Source organism: Aulonocara stuartgranti, assembly GCF_965226115.1.
Source record: "Aulonocara stuartgranti genome assembly, chromosome: 7".
NCBI classification, from domain to species: domain Eukaryota; kingdom Metazoa; phylum Chordata; class Actinopteri; order Cichliformes; family Cichlidae; genus Aulonocara; species Aulonocara stuartgranti.
Window position 1 is genome coordinate 27851518 of NC_138945.1, and position 27101 is coordinate 27878618.

Here is a 27101-nt window from a genome sequence, read left to right on the forward strand (position 1 = left end):
TATATAGCTTTCCCTGCATAATTGAACCAACAAATAATTTATGTGTTTACATCGCTTTACATGCAGAAAATCAGCAAGTGTCATCTGCTACAGCTGGCTGAAGCTTTTGTGGTATCTGCTCTGCTTCTACACTGAGATTCTCATTAAACAGTGCACACCATAATCCCATTATAAAAATCACAATCAATTCAGACTGCTTGTAGGATACTAACATACCATTTTTAGTGTTATAGTATTAATCTGTTAGTCTGATCAGCCATTGCACTGTTATGCTGTTACTCTGAAAAATAATGAGATGTCTGCTAAGCATCTGCTTGTCAGACGTGTTATCTATCTTCATTTGTGCCCTGTCGTTGATAGATTATTGTTCATTCATTTTCTGCTAACTGTCAGCATAGTGTGTTATTTCAAAAATCTAGTGAAAGTCAGAGTGGAGAAATCATGTGGTACGTATTTTAGGCATTAAAATTTGTTTACAGTGGACGAAGTACAACAAATCTTTCCTCAGATTCCCTTCAGTCTGGGCTTAAACAAAGCAACGTTAACGGGGGGGATTTCTTACACTGACATAAAGCTTGAGGCTTCAGGGTGAAATCAATAGAGTGATGAGCTTTAGAAAATGTTGTGTATGGACAGCAACTTAAAAAATGTCAATTACAGAGGAGTAGCTGACCTTTTTTTATTTATTTATTTATTTATTTTTAGCTTTTTTATATACTCCTGTTGCAAAAATGTCACACCTGGACAACAGATCTGCTCAGCATTATAGGAGCATATTTCTCTTTAAAGACTGTCTGCAACACCACATTCAGTGCTTTCATTATTTCATGAAATGAGTGAGGTCCAATAGCTGATAAAGTCCATTGTGAGCTTTCTAGCTGGTGGTTTTATTGATTGGAAAAGTAATATTTTTTGGTAATTGGTTTTCAGCTTTTTTCCCTCGAGGCATACGCACAGAAACACGCAGTAAAAAAAAAAAGAAAGAAAAAGAAAAGAAAAACAGGCGACCTTTGTCCCCATTCTCCTACTGCGGTAACCTTTAACCTTTGCCTTCAGCTTCCAGCAACAGATACACAGAAACACCTGTGTTCCCAGTATACATATAGATATGTTGTACTTGTAATTGCTACACTGGTTACGTGGCTCTTTGGATGAGTTGATCAACAAAATTAATGATGTCACTGTTACCCTCAGTACTTTATACTCAGCGCTAATTAGCAAACAGCATGCTCTGACACTGATCTGCAGTGGCTTACATAAAAAGCACAATGTTAACACACTGCTAACAGCTTGATATCCTTGTGAAATGTTACATGGATGTGTGTAATGCGCTAAAATTAGCATTTAGCTGAACACATGTGCAGCATGTGCATAAGTGTACCCTCAGTGAGCTGCTAGTGTGTTTACTCATGGTTCTATTAGTTCAAGCTAAAGTGAAAGAAATCAGCTGACAGGCTGCATTTGCTCATCCGCCAGACCTGTAAGTTACCTCAGATGTAACAGTATTGGTGCACTTTCAGTAACAGTCAGGCTGAGATCAGTTTTTCTTATGCAAGGCACTTTCTGGTTCATTTTCAACCTCTGTATGGCATCGTTTTCGCTTCCTCTGCAGCTGCTGTGTGTGAAAGCAGCTTTTATTGAGATTTTATATTGAATATTTTCGTGAAACTATTACTTATTTGATGAAATCTTCACATCTTGGTTTAATGATGCAAGCACCCCAAGCTTAACACCCCTAAGAGACTTTAGAGCATTTTAAACACGCACATTACTTATGGCGGGCCGCAGAGTGATTTTTGGATATCAGTGGAGAGTGCCAGCTTTGCTGTAGACAAATTAATGAGGCTGCTCTCCGCCCACATGGAAACACACGCAATCACCACGGTGCTCATGATGCATTAAAGAGATTGTCAGAGAGCTAAGGTCTGCCCTCAAGATTTAACGCTGTGGCGAGATCGCAGGCTGGCTCCTGCAAAGGCCAACTTGGAAAGGAAATGAAAGGAAGCAGACAAACGCACAAATCAAGAGATTGTGAGGAAAGATGGTATGTAGCGTAAAGCCTCAACTAAAGATTAAGAATATGGACTTGTTATAATAACACATGGAAATACAAATAAATTAGCTCTACCTTAAAATTTCCTTAGTGTTCCCTTTCCCTTAACAACCTAAAGCCAGACCGTCTTTGCCAGTAGAAACCACTTTCTAATGAGCACCGTCCATATTCCAGAGTGGAGAAAGTAATTTAACATGCTGTATTATTCATCAGAGTCTCTGTGTGATTTTTGCAGCAATTTGAACACTTATTTCCCCCATAACGCTTCGGGGGTCGGAGTAATGAGTCTCTTTCCTAATGACTTTAGCGGTTGACGAGAAGGACGCGACAGGCGCTTATGGAATCAAAGGTTTGTCTGGCAGAATTAAGGGTAAGAGCGGTGTGTTCTGAGCGCGTGTCCACCGAGACAGGAGCGCGCTCTGCTCTGAAGTACTGTGTGATGAAAGGAAGTGGAGGCAGGAAGGAGAAAGAGAATTAGAAAGCTGGCGGGTACAGAGGAGATGTAAAAACCCACAGCACCGAGGGGAAGATGACAAAACTAACGAGACATGACAGACTCTGCGACTGACTCTGCATGATTGGTGGTGCGGTTTTATTTGTGTATGTGATCTCTTTTGTTGTGATTCTGTTTATTTTTGTGTTTAGGTCATTTCTTTCCGTACACTATATATCTTCAACCCGCCTACTTGTCAACTTGTCTGTCTCTTTTCATCTTCCTGTCTTCTTATCACATAATTTTCTATTGTATTGCTTGTCTCCCTGTTTGGGGCAGTGATGCAGCATCCATCCAAGCACGAGGCTTGTGAAACAAAGCATTCATTCAAAGCATCCTGAAGTTAGTCAATATACTGATGGGTACTTTAAAAACAAACAAATAAACAAATTACACAGTTCTTTTTTTTTTAGGCAATAAATTGAAAAAATGAGCTGGATGTGGCAAATGTGATACAATTTAAAAGAAATTAATCATAGAAAATAAAAACACTGGCTTAATAAAGCTATAATAAAACATTTTCATCAGTGTGATGTCTGTTTTAAAACTATACTGTGTGTTGTGGTGTGTGTGTGTTACTGTTCTGTTCATGGTAAACTTTCAGTGGTGGTGCCGTAGTTACCGCTCTCAACCACCCTGCCAACCTGAATTGGCTAAGTGGCAAAAAATGGATGGTTGGAGAATATTCAGTAAAATATTTCTTTTTTTACTTTCTAGAGCCACTTTAGACACAATTTAAGGCATAATAGAGTAAAAAAAAAACCCCTTTCTGACATTGTTTTGTTGGAGATTCCACTTTTTACATCGCGCCTGTGCCTGGTTCATGCTGCGCCATAACACCAATGTATCTGCGATGCCACAAAATCACAAACCTTACTCCTGTCAGCAGATAAATGTGCACACTGCTGTCAGATTCTGCAAACAGAAGGTTTGAACAGCAGGTGGGTGGAGCTGCTGTGCTCACAGCCTGAACTATGTGCATGAGATGATCAGTTTAAGGATATCAGAAGAAGAAAACGGTCTCAAAGTGAGCACTGGGAAAGTCATGTGTTACAAAATGATCTACATGTAAACACAAGTCAGTAACAAAGATAGTGTAAGTGCTGGCTTACATTTATTCTACCTTAAAACTGTGGTGTTGTGCTACTGTGTTACTGCTTGGGTCTGGTTTTCTCATTCTTGTTGTAGTGTATGGTGTTATCAATCCAAGGGCCAAAGAACTCTCTAAGGCCGTCAAGAAAAAAAGATTGTGCATGCCCATGAGTCTGGGAATGAATTTGAAAATATTTTTTTTAATTATAAATCATTATCTGTAAGGGAGGTAGCTTTCAAGGACTCCCGGTTAGTCCTGAACTAGCTACTCCAGCAGGGGCCCAGTTTGCCCAAGAAACAAATAGTCGTGGACCTCAGGAGTAATGTCTTCTGGGGAGACAGAGACAGAGCTGCTTTGCTGCAGTAACAGCAGACAGCTTTTCAGGAGCAGGAACTACCGACTGTGAAGCACAAAACGTTTTGAGCTGCTTTGCTGCCTCAGGGATTGGTCAGGTTTCAGGTATTGATTCAAGAAAAAAGCAACAGATTTTAAAATGCCTTATAATTTTTTTGAATGGTTAGTAAAAAAAAAAAAAGGCCCACCTGTTGGTTTCACGATGTACCGTGTGGCAGGCAAAACAGTGTTAACAAACAACGTTCAGAAATACGCACAAGAAAACATGGCCAGGAAAACAAAATACTAGGAAATATGGTTTTATGATAAACGCAGCAAGGGAGAACAGCAAAGTGACAGAATAACAAAGGACAAGGTGAGGCTCAGATAACAAATGTACTAAGTAATGAAGCTAGAGGAAAACTGGTGGGAAACACAGCAGGAACAAATCAGGGGTAAGGAGACAAGGGAAGTTAAACTCAATAGAAGGCACATGAGATAAGACACTATCAAAATAAAACAGGAATTAAATAATGTGGGGCATTTTACACCAACAGAGAATAAACTGAAACTCCAAGAAGCAAAATAAGCAGTCGCCTCAAAACCCGGAAAACAAAAGAACTAAAATTGGGCTCGAAGGCTAAGAAACGAGAAGATCCAGAAGCTTCTAAACCGAGTACTCAAAACATCAACTGAGATTATAACCATAAAAAGCCAAAAAATAAACTTTGGGTAAGAGACTAAGGACAACAGCTTGGACTTCAAAAAGTCAGTATCTTGCAACTGAATATTTTTTGCATTGAAGAATCATCAAAATTTTACAGTATCAGACAGACTGTGGTCCCTGAGGAACACTAACGAGTACGTAACAGTAACTGAATAAGTTTTCATTGTGGAAGGTAAGGTGCTTCTCAAAATAGCCTCGTTTTCCATGGAGTTTACCAGCAGTCGTTCAGTAAAAAAGGGAAATCCTCATGCTTTCTGTTTTATTCCTCAGGTTGCTGTTTTGCATAGGCTGTCTGTGATGCAGCTTGAAGGATTGCTGCAGGGTTTTTTGCATTTTTTAATTTTGTAAAAAGTGACAGAATCCACTCCCAAATTTTGGGGCCTCTTTCCTAAATCACGATTCGTCTCTTGACCAAGTTTCATAAAATTCCGCTTGCTCACCGTGCGTAATCCCACAGACAAACAAACAGGCAAACAGCAGGGAAACCGTACCTCCGTGGAGGCAGCGGACTAACTGGTGAATGATAGCAATCTGGCATTTCGTCTCTGTGGCAGGGATTTGGAAAAACATTTGCATCTGTTTCCATGCGTAGTTTAGGAAAATACACAAACCACATAGCACAAACTGTAGCATTGTGAAGCCGCTCAGCACACAAGGCCCCACTTCATGCAGACATACTGTATATACAGATATCTTTGTTCCTCTACTCATCTTCTGGTATCCCTTCATCCACTGGTGTGATGTCAGGCCCCACTTTTCCTCTGTAAACATTTTTTTGCATCACAATTTTGTCTTTTATCCCTCTGTTCTGAAACAAAGGGATGATTACATCACTGCAGGCGGTGCTGTTAGTCTTTTTTAAAGGAGCTGTGTCTCTGGCTTGGCAATAGCACCAGTTTTATAACTGGAACCGGCTGCTGCTGCTGCTGCTGCTGGGTGGTTTCCACAGAGATTATCAATGGTGAGTCAAAAAGATTACCTCCAGCAAGCAAACTTGGTTTGTTATAATTTCTTGACTAGAATATGTTAATACTGCCAGGAAGCAGGAAACAAGAAATTCACCAGCGGATATGCATCAGACGGCCGTGATTGCTGGTTCATTTGGGGAAATCATCTTTATAAGGAATTGAAAAAAAAAAAAGAATAAAAGGGGAAAGTCGTGTCTTTATACTTGGCAATCTGAAATACAAAAATAAATGAATCATCAAAAGAGTTTCCTGGGACACATTGTCTCCACGGGAATGAATTCTGCAGCCAAATATTGTGTCTACTTTGGTTTTTACATGGCAGCCGAGACAGTCGTCTCTTTTTTCAGCAGTTCTTTTAGATGTGAGCAAAGTGCTCACTCTCCCGCATCTCCCGAGTAGCTAAAAGGAACCGAACATCCTGGTTATTTGTCTGAATTGGACATATTCAGGAGTAGAATCCAGCTGTGTGCAATTTATGACACTAAAGTCTCTCCTCTAATGACGAGATACTGACATTTATCAAATTAACTTCCGTCAAGCGGCTGTGCAGTTGTGGGAGGATTACGGTAGAAACGCTGTGTTCAAGTTCATTTGACGGCATGTCTGTCCCCTCCGGCTCTGCTGTAACCGAGGCTTCACTTTAATTTCCACAGCTTGCCACTTTTACTCGTCTACCAGCCCCCCCCTCACTTCTGTGCTAAATTGTCTCTAAATTGGATATTAAGGGGATGGAAGAACTCAGGGGAAGGGTTGCCCTCCACGTTTCTTTTCCTCCCTTTTAATATTCTTCTTTACAATATTACATATACACTGTATACATATTTGACTGTAATGAGAATTGCAGCATTATCCAAGAGACTGGGATGCATCTTATTTATCTCCAGTATCCAGATTTGGCCTATTCAATAAGCTTAGTCCTCCCAAATGCACCCTGCCCTAATAGCGCTCTGTATATGAATCACATTTGGATTGGGGAGCTTTGGGTGGGGGCATGAGACACACCCTTCGACCTTTGATTGCATTCTCCGCTTTGATCAAATAGCTGGGTAAAGAAAAAAGGCTCTGAGTGTTGTAGCGTAACATTAGCATCCTGTGGGGCCGGGTGGAGCTTAAAGGTGTCTGTGTGTGTGTGTGTTGAACCAGAAGTGGAGGTATAATGGTAGTTATAGGATGACAGACCTCGTCCCCAGGTCCAATAAAGGCGACAGCAGCCTGTGCAGATTTATAACTGCCTTCCTGAGTGAAAAGCGGGATGGGGGATGGAAAGGCAGCTCACTATCGAGGATATCTTATGCCTCCTTTGAGAGTCCCTCCCTTTCTCTCTTTAATTTCATGGCTCTCAGAGTGCTGTATTGTCTCTACCCCCTGTCTTCATCTTTTTTTAAAATCTCCTTTCTTTTTGTGTAATTTTTAGATCTATTTTTGCCTTAACTGTGGTCTTGTTTTTTCCCCCTTTGTTTTCTTTACTCTCGCCCCTCCTTTGCAGGGCTTTAGGCAACAAATGTTTCCTTTGTCTGTCAGCCACAGCTCTCTTTATTACTCAGCCAAGCCTTTTAATTCCTTGTATGTGTGAGACTGACTGGGGCAAATAAATGGCTAGCTTGTGTTTATGCTCCGACAGTATGACTAAATGTTGTATACAGTACAATATAGCTGAGACTAATGATGATGTTAATGATAGTGCAGAAAGAAGAAACACTGAGATGTGTAGCATAAACTAAGCACACCCTCTGTCAAGTGTAAGGTTTTAGCTGTCTATGTAACTAAGTACACCCCATTTTTCAGTGGCTTAGTATTTACCACTTTGAGGAGCAATACCTTTTGGACTTGCTTTAGCTTTTTGGAAAATGGGCTCACATTTGGCTCTAATATACTTTGGTATACAGAGGAGTTTGACTCAATGAGTGCAAGTGCCCAGGTTCTGTGGCTGCAGGGAAAGCCCAAATCAACACCCCTCCAGCACTGTGCATGGCAGAGGGAGATGTTTGTGCTGATATGTTGTGTGTGGTGTACCATACGTCCGGCGCTGCATTATGACCAAACATCTCCACTTCGGTGTCGTCTGTCAAAAGGAAGTTGTTCCAAAAGTCATGTGGTTTGTTCATATGCATGTTTGCAAACCCAAGCAGTGCTGTCATGTTTTTGTTTTTTTCAGAGAGAAGACGCCTTTGCCTCGGCAACCTTTCCAAACCAGCCATACTTGTTCAGTCTTTTTCTAATGTTGCTGTCATGAAGTTTAACATTTAACATGGTAACCAAGGCCTGTACAGTCTGAGATGTAGCTCTTGGGTTTTTGCGGTTTTTCCAAATTTAACTGATATGAGTGACCAGAGTTTTTCAAGGCTGTTCGGAGGTATTTTTCATTTTCCAGCCTAAAAATATCAGCGAAAAGCAGGTTTTGTCTTAACACCTACTACTTCCTGCAGTAGGAAAAGCTAGTTTTAGTCTAAATAAGTATTGAGTAAGTTAAACTGCAGGTGCATTTTTTAATCAAAGGATTATTGAATCTTTTAAAATTAGTGACAAATAATAATGACCTTTGCTTCCTGATGCCATTTAGGATTTTCACAGAATTAAAGCTGGATGCATGATCCAAAAACAAAACAAAAAAGAATCCATCATATACACCACACAGGAGCTATATCGACTTAATAGCTGCGAACAGCTCCGATATACAGTATTCTGTTATACAGCACATCACATCAACAGATATATCACATGACACCCTCATACCCCTGCCTGTGATGTTGTTTTGGAAAGGCCGCTGTGTTCCCATGGCAGCCTAGCACCAGTTATTCCCAGTACGATTGTAGTTTTCCACCTGCAGCAGGAAAAAGACCTGTTCCCCTCCCAAACACTGTTTCCATGTAAACATTTTGCAGGAATGTGTGTTCATGTGAGCATGTGTGTGCGTTCCATTTCTGTGGTTCAAAGCTGAAGTTTGGTTGTTCTGTTGTGCCTAAAGCTCCAGGTAGAAATCAATGGATTGTTTTTTGGCAAAAAATATATAGAAGGCAGTTTGTGTGTGTGTGTGTGTGTTTGTGCTCTTTAAGCATCGGTGCTCTCTGTCGTATTTTCAGTGTTACTTCTGTCCCGTTGGGGATGATTACAAGAGAGGAGGGGAAAGTGTAGGAGCTCAGAGCAAGAAGACGAGGGTGCTAATCTGTGAGCAGCATTAGGATGAAGAGGGTAGCTGTGGGGGCTGCACAACAAAACAAAACACTAGCTATCAGTTCACAAAAACACAAGACAAAAAAACCCCACAGTGTGAGAGATGCAGCCAAACAGAAAGTGACTCAAGGCAATGTTAGAAGCAGCGTCTTGGCTAAGATCAGGTCAGACGTGGGCAAAGAGAAGTGGTGTTTGAATACCACAGGCTATAGTGTCCCATTAACAGACTTGTAAAAACACAGTCCCTCCCCCAGTGGAAACTGCAGCTCATGCACATAAACACACATGTGCAGATTGCCGTTAAATATGATAAAGTGTTAAGATTGTTCAAAGGTCCAGGAACATTAGAGTAGGCGAGCCTGAGAGTAGGCTAGTAATTGTCTAATAAATCAAATGTGTTAGTAGTTTTTTTTCACTATATTATTAATCTTACACCTTTTTTAAAAGACAATTGCACATTTTCTGGATTGTCTTGGTGTATTTGTAAAAAAAAAAATCTGTTTAAAAAATAGAGCTATTTCGTTTTTGTCAGCACTTTTTAAAAAAACTCTTCATGTTGTATTTAGCGGTAAGTCGAACAAAATTCAACTGCGGATACAAATTTGAAATTCCGTGTGGGTGACACATGCTGAAGGTGAGACACGAATGAAAGACACAGTGAGAAAGTAACATCACATTTACAAGGATACAAATGAACATGATATATACATAGGAAAATTAAAAGAATTGAGATTCATGACATGTTTCATCTATATATATTTTTAAACGTATAGATGTTAAATAACTTGAGTAGTTTCTTACTCATTATTGTATCTTATATAAAAAAAAGAGCGATCGTGCCCTCCTAGCAAATTAAAGTATTTATCTAAGAGGCTCTGCAGCAAATATCACCTCTATACCTCCTGTCTTTGACTGACTTTAAGCACAGTGCTGTACTTACAATGGTCGCAGGACATTTTAAGATTGATGCTCACACTGAACTTGGAAAATCTCGATTTAAATTCATCGGTGCATGTAAATGGAACGAGCTACAAAAAAACATGAAGCGGCATTCTCTGATTTCACTTCTCATTTTAAAAGGTTGAATCTGTTCATCAGCAACTGCTCTATCACATGTTTTTCTTCATTTGTAATTTGAGACTGTATGTATACTTTTGACCTTTTTGTGGATTAAAAGAAAAACAACTCAAAACAAATTTAAACCTGTGCACCAATTCTTGATTTTTTTTTTTAATCCTTAAAGACGTATGCTGGCCTTCTGTCTAGTCAGAGTCAGAGTTACAGTGAGTCATACGCTTCCATATAGCTTTATTTGATCTAAATTGTTTATGACCGTGGTCTGTGTCTGTGCTCCTTTTCTAACCAGGAAGTGGTTTGTAGCCTGAAAGTTTTGTTTGGATGCTCAGCTGCCCTCAGGGCTGTGTGTGGGTGCTAAAGGCATTCACATGAATAGACACACTCTGCATGCTTCTAGTAAACGCATTAACCCAAAATGAGGTATCAAAAACAGAAAACTCTCACAGTTCTGCAAGTGTTCTGCAAGAACCAGCTGGAAGAATGATTTTGTGTAAATGTCAGCTTGTGATGTTAGGCCTCCTAACATGAATCAACAGAGGTGGGGCTAGAAAAAACACAGAAGAAGTCACAGCAGGATGGTACTCACTCATTTCCCACTCGGTGTTTTCATATCCGCACCCTGTATTTTTAGACAAACAATGAATCAGTTCTAAAAACATGCTTTTATGAAGGTTTTTACTGTGCAAAGCTGTCTGAAAAGATAAAGGACTCTAACGAGTTGTCGTAATTGTGAACAGCGCAGCATTTTTAGCTGGAGTCAGTGGAAGTTAAGAAATACAGTATTTCCAACAAGATACATGCAAGTGCTGCAAAAATAACAGCCACAGTGTATTTAAAAGCTGTATGTGAATGAAAAATGCTTATTACTCTACTAGGTTTGGGTTTCTGAAGGATTTGGCATTTGGGGCGAAGAAACTATTTTCACCAGACACAAACATGAAACCTTTATGTTGGTCTTTGCCTGGCTCAGTGCCACTGGACAAAGCAGGCCCAGTGGGCAGTGCTAACCCACAAGCAGCAGCGAGTACTTGGAGCAAATGGTGGGTGGGCTGAAGGTCATACGGGCTATGGACACACTGCCATTGTTCACTGCCCTGTGTGCTGGTATACGATTCACAGAATGCTATGAAAAGAGAGAGTAGGTGCATCGGAGATATCAGACAGTAAATACTCGATCAGATGTTAGCTGAACGTGTTTTAAAGCGATATAACTGATATGACTGAAGGATATGTGTGCATGTTTGTGACACTGCACAGTGGAGCAGCATGTTTTTGGTGTGAGTCAGCACTGTGTGAGGAGGCACAGCTAGCTCTGTGAGAAGTGCAGCTCTGTTGAATGTACAGTAGGAGTGGGAGGAGATGAGTAAAAAGCTCTTCTGTGACACTCAGGAGATGCATGATGTCTTCCCTTCAGCTGTTGCACACCACATTCCCCGAAGGGCTGACTGTACCTCTTCATCCTGGAAGAACTTTGATAAATGGAATCTACAACCTGAACTGCGCATGTATTTTCTCACTTAGAGGCTTTATAAAATGGGTCAGTTTGTTTGCATCCAACGTTCTGACCTTTGTTTCTTGTTAATTCTGCCTCTCCCACTCCTCTTTGCAAAGGCCAACACTCATGATCACAGGCAAAAGCACTTTGTGGCAGAGGCATTTATTCCTGCAGAGTGATAGCACCCGCTGTAGAAGCAGGTCAAGGGGAGGTTATTAAAATTTCCCTCGAGATGCTGCGCTCGGTGTTCAAATTATTTGCACCTTGACCCAGTTTATAGTTGGCCTTTTCAAGTGTTTTCTCTCCAAGCTTTAGGTTTTTGTGCGAATATATGTGAAGAAAGACGCAGGAGGGGGGAATTCGTTTTGTCTGCCTCACTTTCCAGAATTGCATTAATTAGTGACCCTGCCAGGCACATCTAGCGACTTTTGTCGTGATACTTAAGTACCAAGCAGAACACTTATTTGTAGTGGTATGAATTTAGTGATTAGAAGAGCAAAAAAATGTCTTAAAAAGATGGCTTCAATTGAGTTTAAAGGGAAGAGGCTGTTAACTGTACACTCTACATTTTATTTAACTGTTGTTTCAGCAGTCACAACTGTCAGTGACATGCTTAAGTACAGCAGTCAGACATCATTTAATCTGCGGTTTATTAGTAATCCAGTAATCAGCCAGCTTAAAGTACATTACAAGGAACTGCAGCACAGAAATTAAAAACATCACAAATCACAAAAATCTCAAGAAAATTCAACACTAACACAACACAACACTAACTTAAAGTTTGAATTTCTCCCATCACAGATGGTCACTTCACCGGGACCCCTCCCACATACGGTTACGACGCAGACCGAGCAGAGGAGCAGCGAAGGCACCACGACATCCTGCCGTACATCGATGACTCGCCGTCGTCATCTCCTCACCTCAGCTCCAAGAGCCGTAGCAGCCGGGACACTCTGTCCTCCGGATCGCTGGAGTCCTCCAAATCGGTCAGTATGACATCTGGGCGTGTCCTGTTGTTGACAAAGCAGACTTTGATGCTCACATCTAATCCAAATGCCAAGCTTTCTCACGTCTCCTCAAGTGATTCAGCAACTTAGCTGCAGACAGAGCAAAAACAAATCTCGCTGGTAAACTGTGCTCATTCTTGCATACATTATTTTTTTCCCATTGCAGAGCAGGAATTGGGCTAATCTATTCTTAGAACAATCCCATTCTGTCTAAAAGTCTTCAATTGAAAAACCATATCTGCTGTTTAAAGGAGATTGATAAGGGACATATCTCCTGCCTCATAGCTCCCGAAGCAGTCATCCAGTGAAGAAACCCATCCGCCTTAAGAGTCAGGGTTTTTTTCGTCTAGTGTATTAGGCAGAATTACCTATCACCTCAATCACCACATCGCTGCCTTCATCCTCTTACGCGACCTCCTTCCTCGTCTGCAGTGAAAACCAGTGATCTGTGACGTCTGCTCTTCAAAGGTTATAAGGGAGAGGATACATGTGTGCGCACACAGACACAGACTCACAACCTGTTTTTCTTGTCATCTGTATTTATTCTATGTTATTTATATATGTTCTATGATGCAGTCCTCAGTGGAAGCAAAGGACTTTGTGTACCAAATGCTAGTATATACCAGATAAACATGTTGTAGCCATAGGTTCAATTACAATAGAGGGGTATCTTGGGAGAATATAATAAGCTAATGCTGCCTCTACCCCCTGTGCCCTTGGAGGAAGTAATTGCATCAGTGGTCATGAAGCTGTATCGGTTACTCTGCCCCTTCAATCTTTGCTCACTGTCTGTACTGGTGAGCAAGCGACTGTCAGACTGATTGATGGCTTGAAAATGTCAATAAACGTGCCCCTTGACTGCACCGACCTTTGACCTGTGAGGTTTAACACCCGGTGGTTTTAATTTGCGCACACATACTTAGCTTGCATTTGGACACATACAATCCTTCTGTTTGTATGGAAAAAAGAAATTCAACACTACATGCTTAGAGCCTGTAGATGCATCGTCTGATGGCTGGATAAATACATTATGCACTGTGGCAAATATCCATCAACAAATTCCCCACAGGCTTACAATCAATGTTCTCAAAATGGAGTTACCATCATCCTTGATTTGCCCTTGAACAATCTGTCTTCAAACGTCACCCCACTCTGCTTTTCTAATTGATGAGTCAGAGTCCAGGCAAGCTCTGATTGGCTCAGGGGGAACTGATGGTTTAGTGATGTCACTGTCATGAGTCATCACTTTCAGTAATTCTGCTGATTTAATTTAAGAGTGCTCTGGGCTCTTGTTCACTCACAATCTGGCTCTGCCCAGCACTTGAAAGGGAAAAGAGGGTCACTGATCAGAAGTTTGCTGAAAATTCAATAACATCCTTAAACTGTTTTACCAAAAACACTGACCACGTGTGCTATCTGTGTTTCTGCATGATCATAGTGTACTTTATGACATCTACAGAGTGAACCTACAGAGTTCACTCTGCTTAATTTCCCATCAAGTTTGTGGTAATGATGCGTTATTATGTCTGTATTTAATAGGAGAAATTTCAAGAGACTTATGCTGCGGTCACAAAACTGTTTGGAGATTGCAGCATGACCAAAATTACTGTGACCACGTACAATGAACTTGCAATCTTGTTGCTCGAGACCAAGACTGCGACCTTTTGCAGTCAGCTGCCATCTTTAAAGTAGCTTTACTGCTTCATGACGGTGATAAAATGACCAGTCTGTGATTGAATGGGGTCAAACTGGCAACTAACTGTCAATTAACTGTGATAAATCTGCACAAATCATAAATCAGTTTCTGTCTGCATAGATCAGCTTCCCACCAGCTGATCTATGCAGTCATCTTTTCATTGAAAATGAGTCACCCAGAGGTTGTGGGTGATAGACACTCAACCTCTGGATGGCCAATTAGTCTTACAGTTAGTTGCTGACAGGGAAAAAAAAGAAAATCAGTGCAGTCCCCAGGCAAACCCAGATTTTTCCTAGTTGTAAGGAAGTTTCCATATTTTTACTGTAGTGCGACAGAGCCTTCCAGCTGGATTCATAGTCCTGTGTTTGTTTGCAGAGCCCTCAGGCTACAGTTATCCAGGGAAGCCGTCGGTCATGCACGATAATGATTTGGGTCTTCTTCACAACTGGGGCCAGGCTAAGTGGCTGACACCAGCGCAAACATGAACAAGAGTAGCTCCATTAACCACATATTTCTATTCAAGTGGCGCGACACAGCGTCAGCACATACGCGTGGGTCTGGTGAGCAATGTGTAGCACCTCCGCAGTATCATGCTGGGGCCTGCTGCCAGATTTAAATTGAAGATGTTGCAGGTAATTGCTTGTGCTTTGACCTCCCCGTGGATCATCCTAGTTCATGAGCCCCTGTATATTAAAACAACTAACTCCTCTCTCTTATGGCCCACACTTAAGGTGTGCAGTAAGCTTTATTTTCTGCTCGATCAGCAGAAATACTCTAAATGAGCAGCATGTGCACCATCAGTGTGTGTCTTATCTGACTGAAGACCTACACCTCCACTACATAGCCGATGTGGCGCTAGGAGCCAATCGCGTTAGGCTTTTCAAAAAGCCAGGGATAGCAGAACAGGATGCTACACAGATTAGAAAATGAAAATTGAAAAGGGTTGATAAAATGTGGGGTTGTTGTTATCGCAGTCACTGTTGTCCGTCCCATCTGTGAGTCCACTAAATAAAAAGAAATAAAAAGAAACATGTTGCTAAACAAACCCAGTGTACATCAGAATTCTTAAAAACATGCCAGGCTGAACTCCAGCTAAGTGATGCTGGGGCTGAAGAGGTTTAAGTGTAGATTTAAGTGTCAAATATTATTTTTATTGCTTCTTATGTACACTGCAGGGAGAATATGTTTTCTTTTTTTACTTATTTCATAACCAAACATGCACACAGACACTTCTTTAGTCTTCTGAAATTTTAACTGAAAATGATAAGTATATATCATAAATACACATCTCATCTTACGATGCACTTTTGTTTGTAAAGACAAACATTTACCTCTTTTGACTGTGTTAGTATCTACACATAATATACTTCATTATCGGCTTTCGTGGGAACCTAATGTTCTTACATTCAGTCCAGATACCTAGAAGGCTCTGCGTGATGCATGTTACATGTCTACCACAGAAATGATAAGGTGAGAAACAGTGTAGTATACTGTGCAGTAGAAACTGTGAGTACAAGACAGTTGGATGAAGATCCAATATTTTTGGAGCAAATGAGAAATCGGGATAATAGCAGAATATTAAATTATAGAAATCCTTGAGTTGCATCTTAGGATCTACTTTTTGCCTCATTCCAATAATAACTTGGACATCATTAACTAACATGCTAAGAAATTACAGCAGAGAGTAAAATATTGTATTCAAAACCTGGACAGCCATACATTTTTTTAACATCCAATTACATTGGATTACACGCCCTGGTCTACCCAGCACAATTTTCTTTTTGCTCTCAGTAAATAGATCTACAAAATATTAAATATATTACACAAGGAAGAGCAAAGACTACACATATATCTTCATACCTGTCCAAACGACCGGTTGTTAATAGTTCTGTTTAATCTTTTTTTTTCGTTCATTCAGTCAATTTGCTGATGTAAAATAAACGTGAAGAGTTGAGAACGTGTTTGTAGCAGGCTACTGAATCAAACTGACGACATATAAAAGCATATTGAGCCCGGCAGAAACTATGGTGGTAATGGACTCCTGTGTAATGGAGTCCATAAAAATCCTGGAGCATTTCATAATCTTCTGGCTTGTAACAGTCCCCTGAGATCTGTGTAAGCATCTGCTTATGCAGTGGCCATGGAAACAGGTTTCAGACCCATTTACCCCTTCATTTAAATAAATGCATGTACGCCCACACACATCCAAGTAGTCATGTATGCATGTAAAAGCAGTTCACACGAGCATCATGCATGGTGCACAGGCAGACATAAACGTTCCTGACAAGCATTTATATAATTTTCAAAATAACATAACTGTATTTAGTAACAAATCAATATAAAACAAAAACAGCTTTTATGAATATTGTATTTAATACTGTTGTTTTTTTTATGCTGTTTTTTTAATGCTGTTTTTACTGTTAAGGTAGTTACAGGTAAAAACAGCAAGAAAAAATGATTAAAGAAGAGTAATAAAAAGAAGATGTTATTACTTAATGCAATTTTACCTGTTCAGCTGATATTCATCCACTAATTTCCACTAATTATGGTCATCATTCATGCTGCATCCAAATGCGTTTAATGATGATCCAGGGCTGTTTCACTGGTTTAATCCCAAGCTCATGCAGTCACAACTACCAGGAAAAAGGTTTGTGTGTCTCAGTGTAAAGATGTGTAAACAAAAAACCTAATGTATACACACATCTCTGTCTGCATCTGGCTTTGTAAATTATTTTTCTGCATCTTCTCACATGCTTTTGCCTCTCCCATAACACACAAACACACTCATACATACACATATTTATACCGCAGCCGTTTTTTTCTTGTCCTTGGTGACCCTGCCCGTTTGAGTTATTTCAGATTTGGTGGTTAATCAAGGCAACCCGGGGAGTTTATCTTTTATTTTTTCATATCTATGCCCTTCAGCGAGCTTTGACTCAGCTGAAGGGAACGGAGAGGCAACCAGGGATGATTTTCGGAAGGTGTTTAATTTTCCTGGACTCAGGCGCACAGAAGCAGCATGAAAGGTCCTTTACCAAATATATACATATAAATAATAGGATGTTATGTTTTGATGTTGTAACATAGTCACAAAAGAAGCAAAGGGCTTGCAGTGTGAAAATAGTTCCTAAAATATTTTAAATAAGCAAAAGAATAAGTTAGGCTAAGCAAACAGTTGTACATCACATTGCGTTACTGGGTGTTCTTGAAACGTTATTCTCTGTGTGTTTGTTACAGACCGAGTGTGACCTAGAAAAAGGTTTGGAGATGAGGAAGTGGGTCCTGTCTGGGATCTTGGCCACCGAGGAAACATATCTCAGTCATCTGGAGGCACTGCTTCTGGTGAGAACACACATCACTTTTAATGTCCTCATAATGTCCAGTATATAATCAATCTACCAACTGCTCAGGAAATATGAGTGTTTACAATGGAAATGATTGGTTTTTGAGTATGAGAGTGAAAGCTTTAGATATACAGAAGCTTTTCAAATGTTTAGTAGATTGTTTAGAAATACTATTTGTCCCTTTGCTGGTCTACTGAAGGGGCAGCTAACATTAACGTCCCCCTAACTTATAGATGCTTAAACAGTACTCTCACTGGCCACTTTATTAGGTACACCAAGTTAGTGTAGTAGGTTTGCCCTCCAAACTGACTTAATTCTTTGTGGCGAAGACTCAACAAGGAAACATTCTTTTGGTCCATATTGACATGGCAGCATTTGTCAGCTGCTCATCAATCTTCTGTCCACCACATCCCAGAGGTGCTCTATTAGATTGAGATCTGGTGACTGTCGAGGCCATTTGAGTACAGTGAGCTGTCATATTCAAGAAACAAGTGATGATTTGAGCTTTGTGACATGGTGCAGTAAAGCTGCTAGAAATACCAGTAAGAAGATAAACACACTGAGGCATTTAAATACTGCTGAGTAGGTACTAAGCTCTGGTTTAGACTTCTGCAGGGAATCTTTGTGAAGTCTGTGACGTAACCTACTCCAGTGGTTTATGTCTTTGCCGGCATTTATCCTTATGCACCACGCATGTGTTAATTAAGCGTGTGGTTGTGTCCTGGTGTTTTATATGCAGTGCCAGCAAGTACAAACAACGTTGTTTGATTTTATTTTATTTCCTGGGTCTCTGCTCTTTGTTGGGGTAAGATTTTTTTCAGGGGCAGAAATATTTGTCCCTCTAGTTTTTCCACTTCTTTGTACATTCCCTCATATCCGTTCCGATAGTATCGTCGATTTCCTTACAGGAATTTTCTGGCATTTGTGGCAATGTGGCAGATTCATCACAGCAGGCATCTGTAGTCCAATTTTGGTGAGCCTGTGTAAATTGTACCCTCAGCTTCCTGTTCTTAGCTCACAGAAGTGGCGCCCGGTGAGGTCTTCTGCTTCTGTAGCCCATCTGCTTCAAAGTTTCAGAACGGCTATTCTGTTACCTTGATTGTAACAAGTAGTCATTTGAGTTACTGTTGCTATTCCTATCAGCTCAAAGCAGTCATTTTCCTCTGACCTTTGACATCAACGAGACATTTTCACACAGAGAACTGCAGCTCTCTTCTTTTGGGCCATTGTCTGTGAACAATAGAGACGGTTGTGTGAGAAAATCTAAGATCAGATCAACAGATCAGCAGCGTCTGAAACTCTCACACCAGCTCTTCTGGGACCGACAACCATTCAGCGTCATAAAATCATCTTTCTTCTCTATTCTGGTGCTCTGTTTGGACTTCAGCAGGTCATCCTAAGTGTGTCTACATGCCTAAATGTTTGTTTCAGGCATAAAAGGATTTGAAAAGGTGTGCCTAATACAGTGGTCGGTAATTGTATCCTAACAATACCGTACATGTTACTGGTTATCCCAGATCAGATAAGGCAGGTAAGGTAGCAGTAAAACCTGTAAAGCCTCCTTGTTGCTGTTTTAATACTGATGAGTATGACAAAGAAAAATGTACCATACTTGAAACAAAAGACACCTTGGTGTAGAATATGTGATACCAAAGTGTAACCTGTAAAAGTCTTTTACTGTTTACTTTAAATCTGAATTAGTTCATACATTATAGTAGTGCAATATAACAGTCACTTAATCTAGTCATTTTTTTTTTTTTCTATAAGATCTATAGAATGCTTCTAACATAATAAACACAATAAAGTAAATTTATATCTGCTCTCTTGGTCCTCCTCAGCCCATGAAGCCTCTGAAGGCTGCTGCTACAACATCCCAACCAGTGCTTACCGTGGCCCAGATAGAAACCATCTTCTTCAAAGTGCCTGAGCTCTACGAGATCCACAAAGAGTTCTACGATGGACTTTTGCCTCGTGTCCAGCAGTGGAGCCACCATCAGAGAGTCGGGGACCTCTTCCAGAAACTAGTAAGGCTGGAGCGTAGTTACCTTTAGTGCGCCTTTAGAGCTCATAGCCAGAGAGAGAAATGAGTCAAAGGGTGGGGGGTTGTAGGGTGTTTGTTAGAGTGTGTACCCTTGACAGCAGAAATGTCCCTCTGTGTAACTGCTTGACATTACCCCTAATAAAACTTGACAATATGGGCCACCCAAAAAAACTTGACAGCACTGATAAGAACAGCTACAGCTGCATTTCTGACCCCAAACAAACCAACAGGGTTCACTAGGGCCCTGTGCTTCGTACATCGCTTACTACATCCAAGATCAAATGAAACATCCAAGACCAAATCATCGCGCTAACTCTGAGCTCGCTATTCCGGTTCCCCGAACACACCTGTTGTTGACGATTAGTATAGCTGGATGAAGTAATGTGAGATCACTGGGTGGCCCAACAGGGGCTACGCATCGATAGTAGAAACATTGATCGGCAACCCTTTGATTGGTCGGCGAAAATGTCGAAGGAGCGCGCTCGGTATTTTTCGGCAGCAGAGCAAGAACTCATGAGTGAGGGATTTCAGGAGTTTCAGAGTTTAATTAAAACGCAAGGGAACACTGCAAAGGCTGCAAAAGCAAGGAGAGAGGGCTGGCAGAAAGTTGCTGACAAATTAAACTCGTAAGTAATTCAATAATAACAATAATAATGGAGTGGATTTATATAGCGCTTTTCAAGGCACCCAAAGCGCTTTACAATGCCACTATTCATTCACTCTCACATTCACACACTGGTGGAGGCAAGCTACGGTTGTAGCCACAGCTGCCCTGGGGCAGACTGACAGAAGCGAGGCTGCCATATCGCGCCATCGGCCCCTCTGGCCAACACCAGTAGGCGGTAGGGTAGATTTATTATATTACACTATATTATCCAATATTATATTACATTATATTATATTGTTATATTATATCCCCTTTCACATTAGAGCCACAACAGGACCCACTAGAACATGGGAACAAGTAAAAGTGAAATATAAGAATATTCTACAGAATGGTAATATTTATCACTTATATTGCTTGTCGTCTCTTGGAAAGAGACCCTGAAATAATCTGTTTGTTTGTTCATAACAGCAACCAAGAAAAGGGCAGAGCAAAAAAAAAGACAGGTGGTGGTCCTGCACCCCCTCGTCAACAAGTTGGTTAAGTGAATAATACCCTCACGGGAAAATCGATATCTCTCTATGAGCACACTGTCGCGCTGAGCTAAAGGATCCTGTCTGTCCCGCAATATACGCTGAATTCTGAGGACTCTCCTTATCAATCTTGCACCTTCCACAATGGGTTGCTCGCGTAAACGGACAGGAGATGACTGCGACAGACTTCCCAAATCCACCTTCGCTTTTATAGCCGTGGTCTCTCATCTTGATTACACGAAGTAATTTACAATTACTACTCTGAAATATGAATTACATCTGTAATAATCACATACATGTAATAGAATGTTAATAGTACATTTCCCTTTTTTAGGGAATGACCTGTATGTATCTGTGTGACATCAATAAAAGGATCAAGTGCTGCATTATCTTTAGTTACATTGATGTTATTTATTTATGGTGAAACAGTGGTGGAATATCGCTGTTGCTTTCGTATGAATGACGCGGACATACCTGCGTGGCCGCGATCTAATCCTGTTTACATAAAGTAAACCTGCTCCCCAGCAGGTTTACGCTTACGGCTCTGTTGCTATGACAGCAAGTCCCGGATGGGCTTCGGGGAACCGAACGATCCAGGATCACGCGAAATCGTCAACAATCTCATCCAGCTAACTCACTTAGCGCGGTACGAAGAACAGGCCCTAGGGCTCCATTACTCAGAGTAATGTTATTTCTTCCATCGGAAGGCTTCCATGAAAAGCTGAATTTCTTAAACCAATAGTAAAAGTAATTTGATTTTTGGAGTAAAGCTCTTATTATCATATTAAATTCCAAACAAACTGATTCTGAATCATCTCCCCCCCCCACATTTCCGCCTAAACAGCCGTTTTTGTCCTTCCCAGGATGTCAGGGCCAAATCTACACTGGGTCTGTTCAATCATTTTCACAATGGGTCAATTAACCCACAATGAATCATTTGTTAATTCTCTTAGAAATACTGCTCCTTTCCCACTCGTGTCTCCCTCCATTGCTCTGTCTCTCTCTATCCCTCTCCCCCTCTGACTCACTTGTGCTTGGACACACACACACACACACACACACACACACACACACACACACACACACACACACACACACACTGAGGGAGGTGCAAGCGTCTTTCACAATGCCGCCTTTCTGCCTCAGGCAGCTGAGACCATCACAGCACTGTGTGTTTCACGTCTAGAAGAAGCTGCTATAAATAGGAGCCTCTCTCTCTTTCTCAGAAACACACACACACATACACTCTCTCTCTCTCTCCCTCCCTCCATCTTATTCTCATTAACTTATCTTGGGAGGCGCCCCTTGTGGCTTGGCTAAGAAATAAGAATTTAATTGGTTTTGTCTTCATGTCAAATAAGCAAACATGAAAATCCAGTCCATCAAATTGTTGTATCCATCCTCCTTGTTCACACTGAACTTCTATCTAATAAAACTGCTTCACGGTCACCTCTAACATTAAAGAGATGACATGGTTCTGATGTTAATTATTGAGCAGAGCGATTGTTAGCTGTGAGATGTGTTTGAAAGGAACGCTGCATGTTAAATCTGGCAGACTGGCATCCTACAAGACACAAAGAGGCACCAGTAGAATAATGACTTCTTCACTGGTTGCCGAGCAAGGTTGAATGAAGGGCAAATTTGACCTCTGGGGCCCCCCAGAGGATTATGTCAATTAAGAACTTCATTTTTGACTATATTAGATTTCATTTGAACTTAAATTGGAAGGTGTAGCTAGTATTTCCATAGACTGGTGCTAGTTTGCCCATATATTTAGAGAGCTTCTTTGTCTGGCTCAGCAATTACGTCACTCGTTTTCATTTTGTGTTTTTTCTTTCTTTCCCCACCTTGACAGTCTGGTGTAGCTACAGTAACTATTGTTACTAACACTGTAACTGTAAATAGACATCTTTAGATTGATGCTCTCATGCTTATACATTTACTACCTCATACACTTCCCTTCTCCAGACTATAGTTAATAAAAGTCAAAAGGTGACCATGCTGAGCCTTGAAGAGGGGGGGAAAGGGAGAAAATGTTGGATGACAGTCTGCATTAGAAAGAGAAGGAGGGACGGGGATTAGTTGAGAGGAGAGGAGGTGATACAGACAAGGACCGGGGGGTAGGGAGGGTTGAGAGGAGGTAGGAGTTGACTAGGCAAGAAGATTTAGGCTGCTGCAACTGTGATAGAGCTGTCTTGCCATGACTCTGAAATCTTTGAGGAGAGACAGGCTTACGAATCGTAAAACATCAGAAGGAAGAAGGCGAGAATCGGAGAGAAAAGAGGAAGTGCCAAAGCATCAGTGACAGACTATGAGCATGACTGTCAGAGAATAGTGTTTGAAGACTGAAAATAGGGCAGAATCATGCTCATGTTTCTGCTGCTCCCTCACACACAGCAACAAAGTTAAGGCTTTGCACCATGAAGACAGCCAGGCAAACTGATAAACTGTCTCTGAGCATTTCAAGAAGAAACAAACAAAACCTGATGACACATTTTTGCTTTCGGCCATGGTACTGTTGTGACTCTGATAATGTTCGATGCTAGAGCCACCATCATGATCCAGACTGATTATTATTATTATTATTTTTTAATTTTGGATGGATTGATGTGAAATTTTGTTCAGCCTTTTAGGAGAAGCTCAGCATGAATTTTAAGAAAAAAAGAAATTCAAGAGTATTTTTTTAAAGTAAACACTTCTTGCTGTGAGACACGGGTGCCTCACAGCAAGACGGTCCTGGGTTCAAATCCAATGGCCAGCCTGGGCCGTTGGATTTGATTCCTCCCACAATCCAAAGACATGGATGTTTTGGAGTAATTGGCAATCCTAAATTGGCCATAGGTTTGAAACAGATTTCCCTAACATTTGTTACGTGTAGTTATTTACGAGTCCTCACTAAGACAGTATGACAGTGCAATTTAGAAATATAATTTTATTGTCACAGGAAATTACTTGTTTAAGCTCCACCTTCCAGCCATCAGCTGGCTGTATTGTGTTCCAAACCTGTGCGTCAATAGGGAAGTTGTATAGTGCCCTCTGGTGGGCAAAGAACTGCAACAACGCTCATAACATGATTGAAGGGTGTTTCTCCTGGCAATTTTTTAAATTTTGTTAATTTTTATTTGTTGGTCATTATTAATGCTGATAATGATATATCAGCAAATGGCTATTACCGACCAGTATATCAGCCCCGTTGATAAAAAGTCATAATTGTTATTAATCTTTAGTGAGGAGCATAATTTCTACCTCAAGACTTATTTTGACTTTAATCAATTAGCAATTGCTGAAAAGCAGCGACTTCAAAGACATTAAGTGAAGCCTAGAAAAAATAATGAAGAAAAAACAGAACAAAAATTGAATCGTTTTACAAATGCATGCACTGTGTGAAAAAGTATAATAACTTCTGTGCCACCATCAAATCAAAATCTCTGGTTCACTTTGGTTCACTGCAAGCCTCAGTTCGCTTTGTGTTTAGATCTGATGAGCAAGTGTTGCCTGCTAACTTGATAAACTGAAATATTGTGGCATATTGGTGGTTTCATTGTGAGCATGTCAGTGTACTGGTGTTGGCACTCAAAGCACTGAGGTAGCACCATAGGACTAGATTCTTTCATTAAACTTAAAACAGAATTAAAGTTTTTTCATTCTGTCTGTTCTTGTATTATTATGTCGACATAGACCACACTGATTTTTTTTAATTTTGTCTTTCTCATATGTGTCAGAAGGCTTAACTAACTGAGGGCAAATTCAGCTTCCTCATAGAATGACCATAGTCTGTCATGAAGCTGTTTTCTTAATGTTGTTTTCCACTGTGGATTACACACATACTGTCACAAAGGGACAAATCCGGAAGTGAAAAATCCAGACACCTAAGCAGTTCTTTTCATCACCCAAAGGCATTTTCTGCTATGATACTGTAGCTGCATTTGGTAAGCCTCAGTGCTGTTGTGTGTGGAAGTGGCTGGCAGACACAGTCAAACTGTCACGCTCTGAATGGCTTCCGCTGTGTCGCAGATTGTGTGGCCCAGGGCAGGACTGGGGATTGCAGGACTATGAAAGCTACTTTACTCCTCACCTTCCTCTTTGCTGTTTCTTTCTGTGCGTGAATGTGAAACACATTTTGAGACAGTTTTGTTGCCTAAAAATGCATCTGTGAGAACCTGATTTAAAAACACAGTTAATAGGGTGCAAATTCCAGTCAGGTGGCACGTAGCATGTTGCCTCAGAGCTGTAAATAGTTTTGGACACACAAAGCGAGATCTGTCACTCTTGAACAAGTGTAAACAATGTTTAGAAAACTTGTGACTGCATTCCTGACGTAATAAGCTCTCACACCCCATGAATTTAAAAAAAAAGATTTAAAAGGAAGAATAGGCTCAGTTTGAGATGTTTTAGGTTAATAATTGAATTAAGTAAGGATTGTGGAAAAGTGGAAGAACATCTAGGTCAACAAAATACATGAAGCCTCATATATATTTATATTTAAAAAGTAAAAGCAGTCACAAATCACCTGGCCTTGCTCAGAGTCAGGCCTCATGCCGAGGCTTGTAAAGCCTGTATTCTCTTTAAATTAAACGGAGTCTCACTTGTTTGCCATGTAAAACATTGGGATCGTGCAAAATCTTTGACCTTCCCCATATTTCTTTATATTTTGCTTGGAGACTGGAAAATAGGTGCACCAGTTTACTGAAAGGTCCAAACACACATGGAAATAAATGTATGTTTTATGTATACATAGACATTGTCGTTGTTTTTAGGATCGTTTTCATGCTGAAAAATGAAGCTGCTGCCAATCAGACACTTTCCAGTACCATCAAGATTTGATACCTTTTTCATATTTCCATCGATTCATAATTCCATCGATTTTAACAAAATTCCCAACCCCGCTGGCTGAAAAGCAGTCCCAAACCACAACAGACCCTCCGCTGTGTTTTACAGATGGCTGTGAACACTCATTGTTTTACCTCTATCATGACAAAATGATGATGATTTGAAGCAAAAATGTAAAATTTGGATTCATCACTCCTGTCACCAACGAGTTTTGCTCCATTTCTTTTGTAATTTGAGGTAGCTCAGCCTTTTCTCTCTGTTTTCTTCGTTAAGAATGATTTCTTGAAAGTCACTCTTGCACTGATGCTGATGAGGCTTTGGCAAATATTAGATGGGTGAACTGAAGGGCTATATGCATCTCGCAGGTCCTGTGACAGGACTCTGTCAGGCCTGCCACTTCTTCTGTCCTCTGCTTGTTCAGTTTCCTCAGATTTTAAATGTCACTCTGCACACCATGCGAATGCTGACTTTTTAGGTCTTTGGGAATCAACTTGTTAGTGCTAAAATACCATTTCATGCCTGCCATCATGTGTTGTTTTTAGATTTTGTAGAAATTATGTGTTTTGGCGACAGGCTGCTAGATATTTGTGGATAGTTGAGTTGGTGGTGTCTTTTTATGCTTGATTAGTGGTCACCCCCCCCAAAAAAAAAAAAAAAAAACCAAAAACAAAAACCAAAAACAAAACTTCCTCTAAAAATGGTCAGTTAGAAGGATTGAAGTGAAAATGAGTGAAAACACGGCCAATGTCCAAAGAAAAGACTTTTGGAAAGCCTGAGAAACTTTCAAAATAGAAAAATCTGGTTCTTTGGAGGCAAAATATAGAGAAATTAAGGGTATCTTGACAGTTTTGCACAGTACTGTGCATTAAAAACATAAAAATTTTTTGTAAAATTAAAGAGAACAAAAACTACTATTAGCCACATCATTATACACCTGATACTGGAGACATCATCTGGTCAGCCAAAACTAAAAGATGTAATCACAGAAACTGTAATTGTGTTCATGTTTTTGTCTTTTTCTGAGCCCTTTTTCAGACGGGCTCAGACCAGGTAATCAAATCTGGTGTGACTGGTGACACACGAACAAACTTGTGGTGCACAGAGCCATTTGAAGTTCTAGAGGAAGTGAATTAGACTTTAATAAAATCTGAAAACGAGTGTGAGATTGAAAGCCTTGGAGACAGTCCATAGATTGTTGATGTGATGTGCCTCAGCTGTGATCATGTAAATATGCCTTGTGTCTGTTCTTCACCTTCTTTACTTTCAGATGAAGTTCTTAAAACACTATTGTCTTTTTTTTTTTTTCACAATCTTACTAAAAATCAAATGGCTTTTTCTTCAAGTGTAATCCCAAAAAGTACTATATTATGATTGCAAGTGATGTAAATGATGTGAGGTCTAAACCAAACGTCTGAAGCTTCACACAGGCTAAAAAGGTCTCAAGTGCAACAAAGTGCTAGGTGTTTCATGCTTTAAATGCATTCATTTCTGCTCAGTGCACTCAGGTAAGACATGCTTACGTACATGCTAATCATTTTAGAGGTGTGTGAGAGTCTGCGTCACTCTCGAGGCACAAATCTCCACTGTACTCCGTCCGCATCCATCGGCTTTTGTTCTGGAGAATTGATTGTCCTTT

At 40.5% G+C, this 27101-nt stretch overlaps 1 protein-coding gene across 2 annotated transcripts in view; it reads left to right on the forward strand.

Moving 5' to 3' along the window:
- The window catches only part of LOC309710348 (breakpoint cluster region protein-like), an 85981-nt gene that overhangs the window by 35894 nt on the left and 22986 nt on the right, over positions 1-27101 (forward strand). For both annotated transcript variants that reach the window (XM_082539715.1, XM_082539716.1), the window contains exons 2-4: positions 12212-12396; positions 17351-17455; positions 19296-19481. In XM_082539715.1, the coding sequence (XP_082395841.1) occupies positions 12212-12396; positions 17351-17455; positions 19296-19481 (476 nt within the window). The remainder of the gene's footprint in view (positions 1-12211; positions 12397-17350; positions 17456-19295; positions 19482-27101) is intronic.